This window comes from Atractosteus spatula, chromosome 4 (genome assembly GCF_055471065.1).
Source record: "Atractosteus spatula isolate fAtrSpa1 chromosome 4, fAtrSpa1.hap1, whole genome shotgun sequence".
Taxonomy (NCBI): Eukaryota; Metazoa; Chordata; class Actinopteri; order Semionotiformes; family Lepisosteidae; genus Atractosteus; species Atractosteus spatula.
The window spans coordinates 13,360,786-13,375,918 of record NC_142709.1 but is presented as its reverse complement, the minus strand read 5'-3'; the positions used below and the strand labels follow the sequence as shown (position 1 = coordinate 13,375,918).

At 35.8% G+C, this 15,133-nt stretch overlaps 1 protein-coding gene across 1 annotated transcript; it reads left to right on the top strand.

Annotated features, from left to right (window-relative positions):
* Positions 1–1,792: 1,792 nt before the first annotated feature.
* Positions 1,793–14,131, top strand: cybb (cytochrome b-245 beta chain). The gene is made up of 13 exons (XM_088912632.1): positions 1,793–1,864; positions 1,962–2,054; positions 2,725–2,835; positions 4,459–4,543; positions 5,041–5,186; positions 5,927–6,108; positions 6,556–6,688; positions 7,101–7,193; positions 7,835–8,088; positions 9,189–9,351; positions 9,649–9,795; positions 11,205–11,329; positions 11,747–14,131. Exons 1-13 carry the CDS (start codon positions 1,820–1,822, stop codon positions 11,871–11,873), a joined length of 1,704 nt encoding a protein of 567 aa, XP_088768758.1. The 5' UTR covers positions 1,793–1,819; the 3' UTR covers positions 11,874–14,131.
* The last annotated feature ends 1,002 nt before the right edge of the window (positions 14,132–15,133 follow it).

Below are 15,133 nucleotides of genomic sequence, written 5' to 3'. Positions count from 1 at the left end.
ACTTAGAAACCCGTTTTGCAGATGTTTTGTTCTTTCTGAGTAGAGGCTCATTTTTCAGAGAAAAAAATTCAGATCAATAGAGAACAGCTTTTCATACTGGGTTGAAAAAAGACTATATCTTAAATAGTGGCACATTGGAAACTGACTGTAAAGCTATGATCCTGGATTGTAAAATTTGTAAATTTAATATACGTTCTCGTGATGTTTTGAGTAGTGTAGGCTCCATGGATATTTTTCTAAACTGCTGCCGCATCTGGAATTTCAGTAGAGAGCAAATAATAATCACTTTTTGAAATATGACATGAAGTATTAAATGTACTCTGGCCTGTCAGAAAATTTAATTGGTGAAAATTTAATTTTGAGAGACTATGTTAAGCAATCTTTTGCACTTGTCTTGACTGTAGGAAGCTGTTTGCAGATAAAGTGGAACAGGGTCATGAATTCATTGTCTTAGATCTCTAATGTTTTATCAGATGCTTCCTTTAGGATCAGAAAGATTTGTACAAGGTGTAAGGCTATATCTGTTAATTAGCAGTGTAGGTTGGAGCTTCACCTTAATTTTCATACTTCTCTATTTTATGCTCTTAATTTAAACCTGCAAATGAATATGAAACCGCTATTGAGAAATGCAGTCTGTGCAATCTTTCCCAGAATTTTCTGGCCATTTTATAACATGAACCCTGATGATTCTGATGTGTTTTCAAATCTCTAATGCTCTTTTCAAGATCAAAGAGCTCTTGAAAGAGCTTGTACAGTACATTCTGTACAAGGACTGGGCTTTAATCCTGAAGTCTCAAATGGCCCTTGCAAACTGAGAAAAGCAGATTCATACTGTATCACAGTTAAGACTTCCATATTTGTCTATGTAATGTTTTCTGCTTTAACTTCTGTATACATTATGTGTGATAAGGACATTTCAAAATTATTGGTTTTATACATATTACAGTATATACTGTAGTGCAGTATATCATTTATAGCATCCAGAGTCTTTTCATAAAGACTAGACATCATAGAGCCTCTTTACATACAGAAAATAAACAATAAATATTAGTTCTCTGCATTCTGTTGAAAGTAAAAGTTCATTCCTATTTTAAAAGAGAATTTCCCCCCAAAGAAACTCTTCTATTAAATATATTGTACTCTTTGACTCTACTAGATCAAATATATCAATTTATCTGTTTTTTTTCATGAATGAACAGAAGTTTAGGTCACTTTTCTAATATGCATTTGTTAATTTATAAAAGTCAGGATGCTATTTGCTTTCCAGCGGTGCTATGGAAGACCGAGGAGGCAGAATAATACTGTAGCTCTAAGAAAAATCACATCTAAAGCTTCACAACATGTATAACAAACTCAGTTTAATCATTTTTTTAATCACCTGGTAATTCATTGACTCATTCTCAGATCTTGTTTCCTGTACAGGACGGAACAAAAATATAAAAATAATAATAGTTTATCACAAGTTCCAACAATATAACTGCAATACTTCATACCTGACAATGGAGATACAATTCAAAAACTGGAGTGACTAACTTTGCAGGCAGTTATGCAAACACCAGCCTTGATAAAGTAGAACCCTAAACATGCATGCATTATGTTTTCTGTGCATTTCGGGCGAGTACTAGGAGAAAGTCTGTTATTTCATTTTCTGAAAATATTCATAAATGAAAGCAGAGGAGGAAGAAAGCACAAAATAAACTCCTGTTGGCTGAATAGAAGCACAGAGGTGTTGCACCAGAGCTGAATTCTCACTTCCTTCTTTGGACTGTTATATCTCCAGCTGCAACCCTTACGGGTCTCATTTTCTTTTCTTTTCAAAATGGGTAACTGGGTTGTGAACGAGGGGCTTTCCATCTTTGTCATTGTAAGTGTTTTCTGATATATACAGCTTACGTTTTGCAACCTTACCTTAAACATAGACAATTCTTTCATTTTAATTCTATACATTTTATTTCTTTCAGCTGGTATGGCTTGGGATCAATGCTTATCTCTTTGTGCATTTCTATATTGTTTACCTGAGTGACAGATTCTTCTACACTAGAGTTCTTCTCGGGGTGAGTAGCCATTAATTTGGTAGTTTTCAAATATTTTATCCTTCTAGTCTTAGACTCAAGATTCAGTCATGCTCGTACCATTAATGTCATTATCAGAATTATTTTTGGACATAGAAGAATATCTGTCAGAATAATAGTAATCCATATATATTTATTTTGATAAGTAAGTAGTTTATTCTTTCGGGTAGAACAGAAATAATGTGAGAGACAGTGATAGTACATTTTATTGATCAGTGATAGTGATAGTACTAGGTTTGAATTCACATTTACGCACTGTTTCAGTGACCCATGAGACATTCAATATTATAGCCTTAATTTAATGACAGGTGTCCTTCATTATATTAAGAAATCTTTTTTTTTCATTTTGTTCTGAAGTAAACAATTAAACATCGCCTTAAAACTAGATCATTTCAACTTAATCTCTTGGCTAAAACTCCAGTCTTCTGAATAAAAGTTCCTATTTGCGAGTATTGAATTTAAGTTCAATTAAGAAAATAATTAAATGTAATCAACAAGTAAAGTATAGAAGATGCTGTTGACTTTATTTTAGATATGAGTTATGTCTGGGTCTGGAGAGGCAACAGACAGGTGTCAGAACAGGTGTCTGCTGTGTGTCTGTTATGAGTATTTACAGGAAATGAAAGTAAGGTCTTGTCTTGTTTGCCTCCAGCATGCCTTGTCCTGGGCCAGAGCCCCAGCTGCCTGCCTTAATTTTAACTGCATGCTCATTCTCCTGCCAGTCTGCCGAAATTTACTGTCCTTTCTCCGAGGATCCTGCCAGGTAAGAAGCATGGTTAGATTTGGGAAAGATTTCAGACATGGTGGAGCAGGGCCATTTCCCCTGCTATAAAAAAATGTATTTATAATTCAAATTTAAAAAAAAAACATAAAAGGAAAATTTTGAAAATGGGAAAGTCCTACTGATGAGAGTCTCACTTCTTTATTTAAAATGTGTGGGGATAAAATGGGAGAAGATTACTTTTGTCTTTGTTAAACCACTTCCTCATTTTGTTTTCTTCCTTCATATCTAGGAGAGAATCCACCCCTTTATTTCAAAATGCTATTGTTTGAAAGAAAAAGGAGGAACAGGACATGCATTTGCTTTAAATCAAATTTGTTGCTTCGTTTCATTTCATTCAAATCATGTTTACTATTGCATTTTCATTTTGGTGCTCACAAAGGTTTACTGTAGTTCTTCAGCTTGCGAGCCCCACTTACAAGCTCTCCTGCCTAGTTCTCCTTCCAGTATTGTCATCAGCTTTAATATTCTACTTACGCTGGGTTCTCACAGGTTTTACTATTAAGAATTATCATTTAGACATTCTACCATGTGATAGTAAGGATGACTTACCATGTTAGTGGCTCCTCATAGACTTCTCACGTTTCAGACTCCTCCTAGAACCTAGAAATAAAGAAAGGTGCCCACTCCCTCGACTTTGAACAATTTCAGACAGTCCTTAGAGATATCAATTTATCAGCATGAAGTTATTTTCCAGGGGGTGAGGGCTAACAACTAAATACACATTAAGGTTACTGTATATATCATTCTTCCCCTTCTCCAGAGCCATCAAAGCAAGTCCCTTGAGGCAAGAAATAAAAGCTGTATTTTTTTAAGTGATAGCTGTGGACATGTTGCAACTGTTTCTGCTCATTTTCCCAAGGGTCTTTGGGGAAGTCATAGGCTTGCAACATGCAGAATCTATAGGAAGCTGTACTGTAAAATTTATAAAGTAAACATGCTGAAGATCTGAGAGCAAAAATGTTTAATGGATTACTGAAATTTCCATGATACACCCTGGGTCCTTTGTTTGTTCTTAAGAATCACAGAGGGCTACACCCAGTGGAACAGCACTTGTACACTTGGACCTTCTTTAAGTTACCATGTTAAGATATTAAACTGTCACTTATTTGAACTAGTTGGGGAAAAATCAGTTTGAGAAGGTCTGTGTGTTGTACAGTGCATGAGTATATTCAAGAAAGTTTCAATGCATGCACAAATACAGTTTGATAACATGTAAGTGCTATACCTGCACAAATTCCAGAAATTACTGTACTATAAATGCATTCACAAATTCCAACTGACTGCAAGACTAATTTGCCACAGCCAAAAAGTTTTCATTAAAGAGTGGATGTATGGAATTGCTTAAATTACTGTGCTCTTATAAAATACTAAAAACATACAGTACTTGTACAATAAAAATGTCACTGTGTCGTCTAGTAAATGGGATTCAGAAGCCCGTTTGCAGAGTTTGAAAAAAGGATGGTTACGCTCTTTCGGGTTTGAGCGTGGGCTCCATACATGAGTGCACACATATCGGTTTGAAAATGACCCGTTTTAGAAAATGCAAATAACTGAATGAAATGGCAAATATCCCGTAATGATTTTTTTTTCTATTTCTTTAAGTGCTTTAGTCGTAATGTCACAAGGCAACTGGACGGAAATATCACCTTTCACAAACTGGTTGCCTACATGATTGCATTTCACACTGGTGAGGATCACTCAATCTTATATTGATGTACTGTATGTGATTTATCTATTGCTCTCAATCTCCATGCTTCAATAAGAGATTCATTTTTTTAAAAAAATAATTTCTTTCTTTCTTTAACCTAATTAATAAGGATGTACATTTTTCATTAAAGTTTGCCGTGCTATCACTGCATTGCTTAATATTTGGTTTCTTAAAAATCACATTGTTAGTTATGCATTTTGCATGTCTAATTGTAGATAATTAAACTTTAAGTTTGGAACTAGGCATCCAGTTTTTAAGTTTAATTTTACTATGATTAAGACATACTTCAGCATATTTCATAAAACAGAAGCATCTGGAATTATTGAGTGTTTCTGCAACATGGTACAATAATATTTTATGTCAGTGGAAATGCATTTAAATTTTACTTAGATTAACAAAGGCAATAAAATGTACAGGTATATAAAAATGTAAAAATCTGAAATTTATGACACATTTCCATTTTATATTTTCTTCAGCTGTCCATATAATAGCTCATTTATTCAACTTTGAGTGGTTCATGGGTGCCCAGTTAGACAACACCACAAGCCTTCCTTATGTGTTGTCACAAATTGGAAATGGAGACAACAGGTCCTATCTGAATCCGATCCGAACCAACCAAACAGTACGTAATCCTCTTTTACTATAGTATACAGTATCACACTTCCGTCAAGAACTTTACAAAGCATGTTTTAATTACAGCATCCTGCTATATCTAATGCACTTTAGGTGAGTCAGACTTTGTACTGTACAGTTCTGTAGCCATTATGCAATAAAAGGTCAACCAAAGGCTGATAGTAATGCACTGTAAAACAATTTCACTTTAAATAAATGAATCATCATACACAAAGAAGAAACAATATAATCTGGTTCCTTGTTCTATTTGATATTTCCTGACTCAGAATGTTTTGAGTGTATTTTTACTTGTAAATTCCTACACATTTATTTTTACAAACATGTGGAATCTTATTTCTGTTTTAATTTGTTAGCTAATTTCCTTGAATCTTTTACACATGGAGCTAGAAAAAATATTTCGTTGAGGTTTGGGCAGACTTTCATGCCAAAACAAGCGGAGGTCCATAAAGTACCTGTCTCATCTCAGTGGCATCGGGGATGAACAAAGTAAATAATCTTTTAAAATACAAACTTCCATCTTAAGAGAAGAAAGTGGGAAGACCTACTGTAACAGACTAATGTGATTGTTAATGTTCATTGACTACAACAATCAATGATGATGAGCCATTCAGGGAACTTTGCTGAAGTTTGAAAGTTATTATTCAATGAAACTGAAGAGGAAAAAAAAGATTCACATTTTTTTCCAGTTATCACAGTTTGGGAGTTCTTTTGTGTGTGTATCTTCTATAGAACCCAACAGAAGTGGCATTCACATACTTAGCTGGTCTCTCAGGGGTGGCCAGTACCTTGGCTCTGATTTTGATGATTACTTCATCCATGGAAGTCATCCGGAGGTCTTACTTTGAAGTCTTCTGGTATACTCATCACCTTTTTGTCGTCTTTTACATTGGGATAGTGATACACGGAATTGGGTATGTATTCAAACACCTCAAGACTAAACAGATATGCACAAATTGGAAATTCCTAAAACTTTTTAATCACAAGGATTGTTGCTCCTGCAGCATATTCTGATTTTGGACAGTACATCATGGAAGGAGAGCTCAAAACCCTACTCTTTAGCCATCAAGTCATGCTGGATATTCTTCCTAAATGTAATTAATGTAATTTACGCTCCCTGGGGGATGCAGAATTTTCCACACAATTCCATCTCTCCCACAAATCAGCTAGATACTTTCTATTACTAATGTGTTACGAAATGTTTATGTTGCACTTTGGCTTTAAAATAAGTGTTCCTCAGACACTGTGTGTAGCTGATTCTGTAATAGATGAGTGATTCTACTGAAAATTCTGCAAAATCACATGGAATTCATCTGGGATGGAATTGAACTGTCAATCCCTATTGTTTTGGAATTCTCTAGACGAATTGTGCGTGGCCAGACTGCAGAAAGTATCAAAGTTCATGATCCTAAACAATGTATCAGCCAGTATCAAACATGGGGAAAGAACAATACAGAGTGTCCTGTGCCAGACTTTGCAGGAAATCCTCCAGTGGTGAGTTTGTCTGTACATGACTTTCTATATACTGTGTGACTTTAGACAGTTCATACTTTATTGGGGGAGCCAGAGAATAACCTGCCAAGCAACAGGCTCAGAGGAGGGATACACACAGGATGGGAAGCCAGAGCAGAGCAGGACTCACACAGACCAAAACACACACACCTGGGCCGATTTTCCCAGAATCTAATTAACCAACCAGTATGTCTTTGGACTATGGGGGAAAACCAGAGCACCCAGAGGAAACATCATACGAACACAAGGAAAACATACTGTACAAACTACACAAAGACCATGCCATGCAACAAACGACTTTGTATAAATTATAACTACAGTAAAGTGAAAAAAAATGTTTATTTCAACGCTTTTTTATTTCAGTATTATACTAAAATTAAACCTTTCATTTCAGACTTGGATGTGGGTGGTTGGACCTATGTTTTTATACCTGTGTGAAAGGCTAGTGCGATTCTGGAGATCACAACAGAAAGTTGTTGTTACAAAGGTTTGTCCTGTTTGTCACTTCTTGTTATGATTTAACCATGTATCAAAGAAAGTACATAGCAACCTTTTGCCCTCCCTGTTTCAAAGAGAAATGGTACTATTTGAAGTACCTGTATTGGAATTCGTCTTTAGGCAAAGATGCCTTAATCCCCATTTCTCTCTCAGGGCTGTGGACAATACTATCAGAACAGTATCAGAACAGATTGAGCAGAACTTTCCTAAAATATTTAGCAAATTTTGCAGATTTTAATATTGCAAATAAGTTTTGAAAATAGGTATCTTTACATGCACAAGCATATTTCAGAACACTAGTGCCTTCTATTAAATTAGGAACAGTACTGTATGCACCTGAAGAAGGCTCCACATCCAAAACGTTGTGTTTTCTTCTCTTTTCAGCATGGAATAAACCTATTACTTGTTCCTTTGCAGTACTGTATGTATGGCAAAGAAACAATCTACATTGTGAACCATGGTTTCATGCTATGTAATATTATTAAAATGTTGCATTGCACCCTTAGAGAAAACAAATATGCACTCAATCCATCACCTTGAATCAGAAAAATACATCGCCAGTAGATTATTTGATCATTCTGCATTCATTGCAAACATTTATTCTCAACTACTTCCATTCACCTCTTGCAGGTGGTAACACACCCTTCCAAAACAATAGAGCTACAGTTGAAGAAGAAGGGTTTCAAGATGGAAGTTGGTCAGTATGTGTTCATGAAGTGCCCATCCATCTCCCGGCTGGAGTGGCATCCCTTTACACTGACATCTGCTCCAGAAGAGGATCATTTCAGTGTCCACATCCGAATCGTGGGTGACTGGACACAGAAATTATTTGAGGCTTGTGGTTGTGACAAGAAAGAGTTTCAGGAAGCCTGGAAGCTGCCAAAGTAAGTACACAACAATAATAAGAATAGAAGACATGTGGCTAAGCTGTACCACTTTTTATCTCAGCAGAATAATTAACGCTTCTTTATGTGGATCCATCCATCCATTTTCTAACAGCTTCAGCCAATTCAGAGAGGGTAGTGGGGGAGCCAGAGCCTATCCCAGCAAGCAACAGGCATAAGGCAGAATACACCCTGGACGGGACGCCAGTCCATCGCAAGGCACACAAACACACTCACAGCTGGGCCAGTTTTCCCAGAAACCTTTTAACCTACTGTACCAGCATGTCTTTGGAACTGTGGGAGGAAACCCACACAAACTCCATGTGGATAACACCCCTAGATTGAACCCAAGGCCCTAGAGCTGCAAGGCAGCTTTTCCTAACAGTGGACTGTGCCACCTTCTTTATGTAGACTTCGAACCACAAATGCCTTCTTGTAACTCCTTGTCCTCAGAAAATGAAAAATGTTCAGGGCACAAAGCATTGAAGCAGGAGACAATGTGAATGAGATACTGACCACAGTAAAAGGTGGGTGGAGGGAGGTATAGCATTCACAGTCAGATTCTGTACTGACACTGAGGGGGGAGAGCATACAGTAGAATGAAGTGGAAGAGCGCAAGAGGATCTAAAGAGGTTTCAATGACTGGAAACATAAAGGAACTGAAATAGTAGACATTGTTCACACTTTCTTCCTCTATCTGTCTATTCCTGTACGTTTTTTTTTAAATGTTGACTTCTTTTAACATTTTAGATCCGAAATCCCCAGATTAAATTTGTATTAAACCAGAATCTGTAGATGATATCTTAGCATGTTGAACAACTTGGCTTGTGCCAGCTGCTAACACTTTCTGAGACACCGCAGTACATTTTGGCAGCCTGAGTCTCTAAAGCCATTTTGAAACAATCTAAAATATAGCACAGGTTGAGGTTTCGGACTGAATAAAAATCTTGATTGTGATTTGCATACTGGTCACGACACATCATCTCAAGGGGATTTATAACAAGTCATGTGGGTGTTAAGGAATGGAAAATGGCATTAAGCAGCTGAGTGGTTCTGCTATGATTATACAGTACATGAGTATTATGTGCTCTGTCCCGCAGGATCGCTATTGATGGGCCTTTTGGCACAGCCAGTGAGGATGTCTTCCGCTATGAAGTGGTCATGCTGGTAGGGGCTGGCATTGGTGTAACACCCTTCGCCTCCATCCTCAAGTCGGTTTGGTACAGATATTCCCACAACAACACCAACTTAGTGACTAAAAAGGTGAGCTGAAAACCCTGTATCCTTAGTCACTCCTCTTGTTAAGAGATAAGATGCAGACAGAGATGTGCCACTCAGTCAATGAACGGATCTTTTAAAAGGTACCTGCTTTAAATATTTCTTTAATGATTTAAAGATTTAAGGTCCATTTATCATTTCTAAAATACAAAAACACTTAATTGCTCTCCATACTCTTGTTTTTCTCACCAGCTGTTGTTCAATAAGTCTGTATTATCAATTTAATTAATTAATTTAATTTACTCTTTTTAAGTTATTCTTTTTTTTTTCTCAACGTTTTAGATCTATTTCTACTGGCTCTGCAGAGAGACCCAGGCCTTCGAGTGGTTTGCTGATTTGCTGCAGTCCCTGGAGAGTCAGATGCTGGAGAGAGGAAATGCTGACTTTCTCAGCTACAACATCTACCTGACTAGTTGGAATGAGGCTGAGGTAAACATTTTCACTCCATAGTGTTCTGTTATATTCCACACTATGAAAGAAACCCAAAGATCTGACCTTTGCATCCTCCTGCTTACACAAAAAGGGTCCTTTATTCACTTAATCTTATTGAAATATGTATTTCCTCATCCATAAAAAATCCCCTTTTCCATTTTCCCCTTGACCAGTGCAGCCTCACACAGATGAAATTAGCTGAACAGAAAGAAATGTCCCACCAGCCATTAAATCAAGTTCTCGTTAACCTTAGTATAAAAAGTGAAAAGTTTAAACAAAAAGTTTGTTTTGAAAAAGTTTGTTTTTAGATAAACTCCTAACCCAAGCACACCCATTCTGGAGAGGTGTCAGGTTGCATTTGTGTGTTATGGCATAGAGAGACAAAACTGCCAATTTTTCCTCAGCTACCCAAGCTATAGGCCCTTCAATCCACTCCATTGGAGACCCTGGGAATATCTGGCTCCTCTTTTCTTGACTTGATAATCGGAAAGTTCATTATGACAGTTAAGGTGAATGTAAAGTAGCTCAGGAACCCCAGTGGTAGTCTTTGTTCCCTATTTGCAAATAGATAAACTTTTTAGTCTGTGCCATTTGTTCAGAGGCAGATATCCAAATGTTTGCACTTCATCAACTCCAATAAGAATCCACTTTTGACATTTATGAGAATGCATAACAATATATTGCATCATTAGGAGCTTAATAGAACAGTGGAGTAACGTTGCATTAAAAAAGGACTATGGAAAGAATGAGTGACAAAACCAAATTCTGTGATGAAAGACTGAAGCACATGACCTAATGTAACAATTAATTTGATCTGATCACCAAATTGTTGAGGTGGGGGTTTGCTGATTTAAACAATTCATGGATGTCTGGAGATTACAGGTTGTAGAGCTAGTGGCAAAAGGCAGAATTTAGGAAAACATCTTGATGCTGGGTAAAACATCTAACTGAAAAAGAAAGGAGGTGTTCTCTGTTGCTGTATTTTGTTCACACTGCTTTCTTCAGATGTTCATGTTTTCCCTCCATTCTACAGTAAAATCTCACTGTGATATTAATTTTAATACAAGAGAAACAAGTAAGGCTGTGTAACTTGCAGAGACTGGATTAAATTATCTAAATAATACTGTTTCACACAAATCTCATATTTCTAGGCTATTTTCTATGATTATTTGTTTTAAATAAAATAAAATGCAGCTAGGAATAATCATGTGAATTGTTATAGACTGACCTTTCCCTTGTTTCAACATCTGTTTTGTGTACTAAAAGAAGATATTATTATGCAGCTTGGTGGATATCACCAGTTAATGCACATATTTGTTTTCCTGTAATAATGTAATACAATTTGGCAATTTTTATTTGGCAATCACCTACTCTGTTGGCTCATCTGATTTTATTCCCTTTTAAAGGCAACCCATTTTACTGTTCATCATGAAGAGGAGAATGATCCTATAACAGGACTGAAGCAAAAAACTCTTTATGGGAGACCGAATTGGGACAATGAATTTAAGACCATCGCAAGCAATCACCCAGGGTACCATTATAAACTTCTAAATCTTCCATGTTTTTCAAAACGTCTCTAAACATTTTAAAAACTGAAAACTACCAAAAACTGTAACTATTAACCATAAAAATACTATAACTATTAAACAGATAATAAATAAAATAACAACTATGTGTAGTAGTGTAATTGTAAGAGTGAACTCTTTTGGCTCTGGCAATCTTAAACTTTGTTTCATAAAACACTAAGGAGATGTAAAACAACATAAATCCATCAGAAGCAAAAAAAAAAAATTAGGAGCTTGTGTATAGAGATCAATGATGAAGTCAATCCTCTCCAGCTCTAAGCAAAACATAAATTGTAGTGGAGAAATAACTATGGACACTCGTAGAAATATTTCATTCAATTTGTTTCACTGTCTGAGCAGCCCCATACTCTGTTTGTTCCTAGTACTAGAGTCGGATTGTTTCTGTGTGGCCCGGAGAGTCTCGCCAAATCTCTGGGAAAGAACTGCAACACCCACTCTGATGCAGACCCACGAGGAGTTCACTTCATATTCAACAAGGAGAACTTCTAGACCGCACCTGAACCGGGAGGAAGTACTCCAGCTGCCTCTGCAGGCGAAATCTGACAGCGTTGTTTGTTGTCAACTGCTGCATGGTAACGCTGAATACTGTATTAAAAGGAGTTTGAGATATGCTAATCTTTAGTTAAACTGGGCATACAAAGACTGAATACTTATACAGCATACACATCCAATTTATTCCGCAGTGAAAGAAACAACAAGTTACTTCTTTCTCAGTATTAGTGTTTGCATCTCATGACGTAAATCAAAGTAAGATGTTAACTATGAAGAGCTAAAAGAAAGACATTTCATGGTTAAAAACAAAATTCATAAACCCTGAATAAACACATTAATTGTCATGAAGATACTAAGTACCTAATAGAGCAAAATACGTTTATTTTGGTTCTGAATACATATACTTATACATAATTCTGTCATTATCAAATTTCATTCATTGTCTATGTGACGTAACATTAAAGATAGATGCTGGTTTAAATATACTGGATTTATAGGGGTTTTGCACTGGGATATAAAATGAACTCCATTCAGAGAACTAACAGAGCATTCATTACCTATATGTAAAGAGTCAGCCTGTATCAGGAAAATAAAAAATCAGTCTAAAACATCAAGCATTCTGATAAGTATACTGATAAAGTAGGGAGTTTAGGATAAGTTGTTTGTATTCCAGAGGTTGAATTTATTTTTGGCTAACTCCCCTTTTAAAGCATTTTAATCATCTGTCATCTAAAATATGCTATAAGATAAAGGATAAGGCTTATTTTTGTTTTCGATATCAGTATTATGTTTTTTTTCATTTGTAATTAACACTGCATCTGTCCATCCCGCAAATAATTATTGATGTGATGGTGCTACTGCTGCATTAGATATAAAGCTGCTTTTATTTTGGTCTAAAGAAAGCTTGTCATACTGCCCGTGACACAGCTGAATTCTGCCAATGATTGCCATTCTTGCTCACCTCTCTATCTACTTCCACCTGACATACTGTATTTCAAATTCTGCACCTTAAGATCAAAGCACAGATCAAAGGTTCATGACCTGCTAATTAAAACTAATGTGCATGATGAAAGATTTAATAAAAACATTTTTCTTTGATCCAAGAGAAAAAAAAATTGGGTTAATTACACCAGGAAGATATTATCTTAAATTATACATCCAAACATGTATACATTAGTATACTGATATTGTTCTGCACTGTTTATCATAGAATTCATTATACATTCAAAACTCATAAGAACATAAGAAGGCATTTCTTGAAAGAAGCCAGGGAATCAGCTTCAATGACATTACTTGGTAGCTGTGTCATATTCGCACACTTCTTTGTATAAAAGGTGCCACCTATTCTGAGTTTGGAAAGAACCTTCCCACAGTTTCCAATAGTATCCACTTGTTTGTTCTTTCATTGATGATTCTACTGCTTACTCCAAATCAGTCCTTTGGGTTGAATTTGTTATTACACTTAAGGATTTAGAATATTTAAATGAGGTTCCCTTGTAGTCTTCTCTGTTTAAGAATAAGTAGGTTATGTTCTTTTAGCCTAACGCTGTAGGATATTTCTTGAAGATGGGGAATGTATTTGGTTGCTTTTCTCCAGAGTAATACAATAGCAGCAATGACTTACTAGCACACTGTACACATTTCATATAAAATTCCTAGATTTGAGTTCTAAACTTTTAACTATACATCCTAAAACGGTCAGTTTTTTTATTAGTATATTGAATTATATTATACATCTGCCAGGTCTTTGCCCACTCTTAAATTCTATTTATGTATTTTTTTACCTTTGCAGTTTCTTCCGTGTTTGCTCCAGCCTGATCTAGATTGTAGTATACTAATCATACTTGAATCTAGACCATTAATAGATATTAAATAGGTCATTTATTAATAGGTCCGGATCCTAATCGCTAATTACCGCAACTCACTTGGAGCTTTACTTTCTTTGCTCTCTGTTTTCAGTCATTTTTATAATTCTCAATCCAATTTCCTGCCTGCAGTCTAATAAATAATTCTATTATGAGGAACCTTGTTTAAAAGCCTTAAAGCATTGTAACTACTCTATATTATATTGCATTCTTTATGTGTGTCCATTATTGCTGTTGCTGTTTCAGGAGTACATCCTCAAGCCCTGGAAATTTATCTTAGGTACTTATTATACTGGTAACACTTCCTGCCTCTCAGCTCAAACACGCATGCAAAGGGTTTTCATTTAATTTATAGATTTTCCTTAAAGTGTTTTAATAAAATACTTCAACTGATTCTTGAAATCTCACTCATTCATTAATACCAATATGATCATCAACTATACTGTATATTAGGCATTGGTTCAACTCTGATCTGATCAATAGGTTTGGCGCTGCCATTCTCTGCTACGATCTGTCTGTGTTAAGATTTCAAAGCTTTTAGGTAAGACTTTTAATGTGCACTTGATTAATGAAGCCTTTAGGTTTTGTTATGAAACCTTGTTGTCATTATAATATATTATATTATAAAAAATTAACTTGCTTTGCAGTTTGTATTAAAGCAGTGAAGGCATAATAGACACACGAGTAGCTGTCCACTACAAAATGGAGGGAACTGATCATGTGTAAAACATATTGCATTCAAGGATATTATTTAAGTGAACTTTATTTTTAGAGGATTTTGCTATGGCAAGAAGCAGGCCTAAGCACCTCTGTGATCTCCACCATACACTCTTCTTCATTGTATTTCATAAGAGGGACCTTGCACAAATGTGTGAAGAAACAGCTTGCCACATTAACCAGCCCCTACTTCTATTTGTTTCTGAAACATGCAGCTCATGAAAGGGACTTAGATTTCAAAATTATTGTTCCGTTTTCTTTTTTCTTCTTTTAAAAACTGCCCAGTCAAAACAGAAATTTCTAAAGTAGGGATGTTAGTGGTTAAATGACTAACAGCGCATATTGATTTTACCATACATGCACTGCACTTCCACTTCCCTCTTTGCCTCATGAGATTGAGAATTTTTAATAAATCAATTCTAGTGTTAAGACTTGTATGCATATTTTCCCTCTACTGACCCTTTCATTTACGCAAGTAATACTAATGCTTCCAAACTCCCCTTCTCTATTGTTATTTAAGCTATAGGATTTATGGCAGGGTTTTGTATTATTTCATAAAAATTCAACCTAAGAATAAGTGAATTGCTGCCATTGCTCTTATTTCTAAATATAAGAATACTTCAGTTATGATTTTTCCCTTGTCTTCAAAACGTTAAAGAGATCTGGCCTCTGTTT

Excerpts from the sequence above, each read along its gene's own strand:
- cybb (XM_088912632.1), top strand. The coding sequence starts at position 1,820 with ATGGGTAACTGGGTTGTGAACGAGGGGCTTTCCATCTTTGTCATT. Across the intron at positions 2,836-4,458 it reads TTCTCCGAGGATCCTGCCAG|TGCTTTAGTCGTAATGTCAC; the intron begins GTAAGAAGCATG and ends TATTTCTTTAAG. Across the intron at positions 6,689-7,100 it reads TTGCAGGAAATCCTCCAGTG|ACTTGGATGTGGGTGGTTGG; the intron begins GTGAGTTTGTCT and ends CTTTCATTTCAG.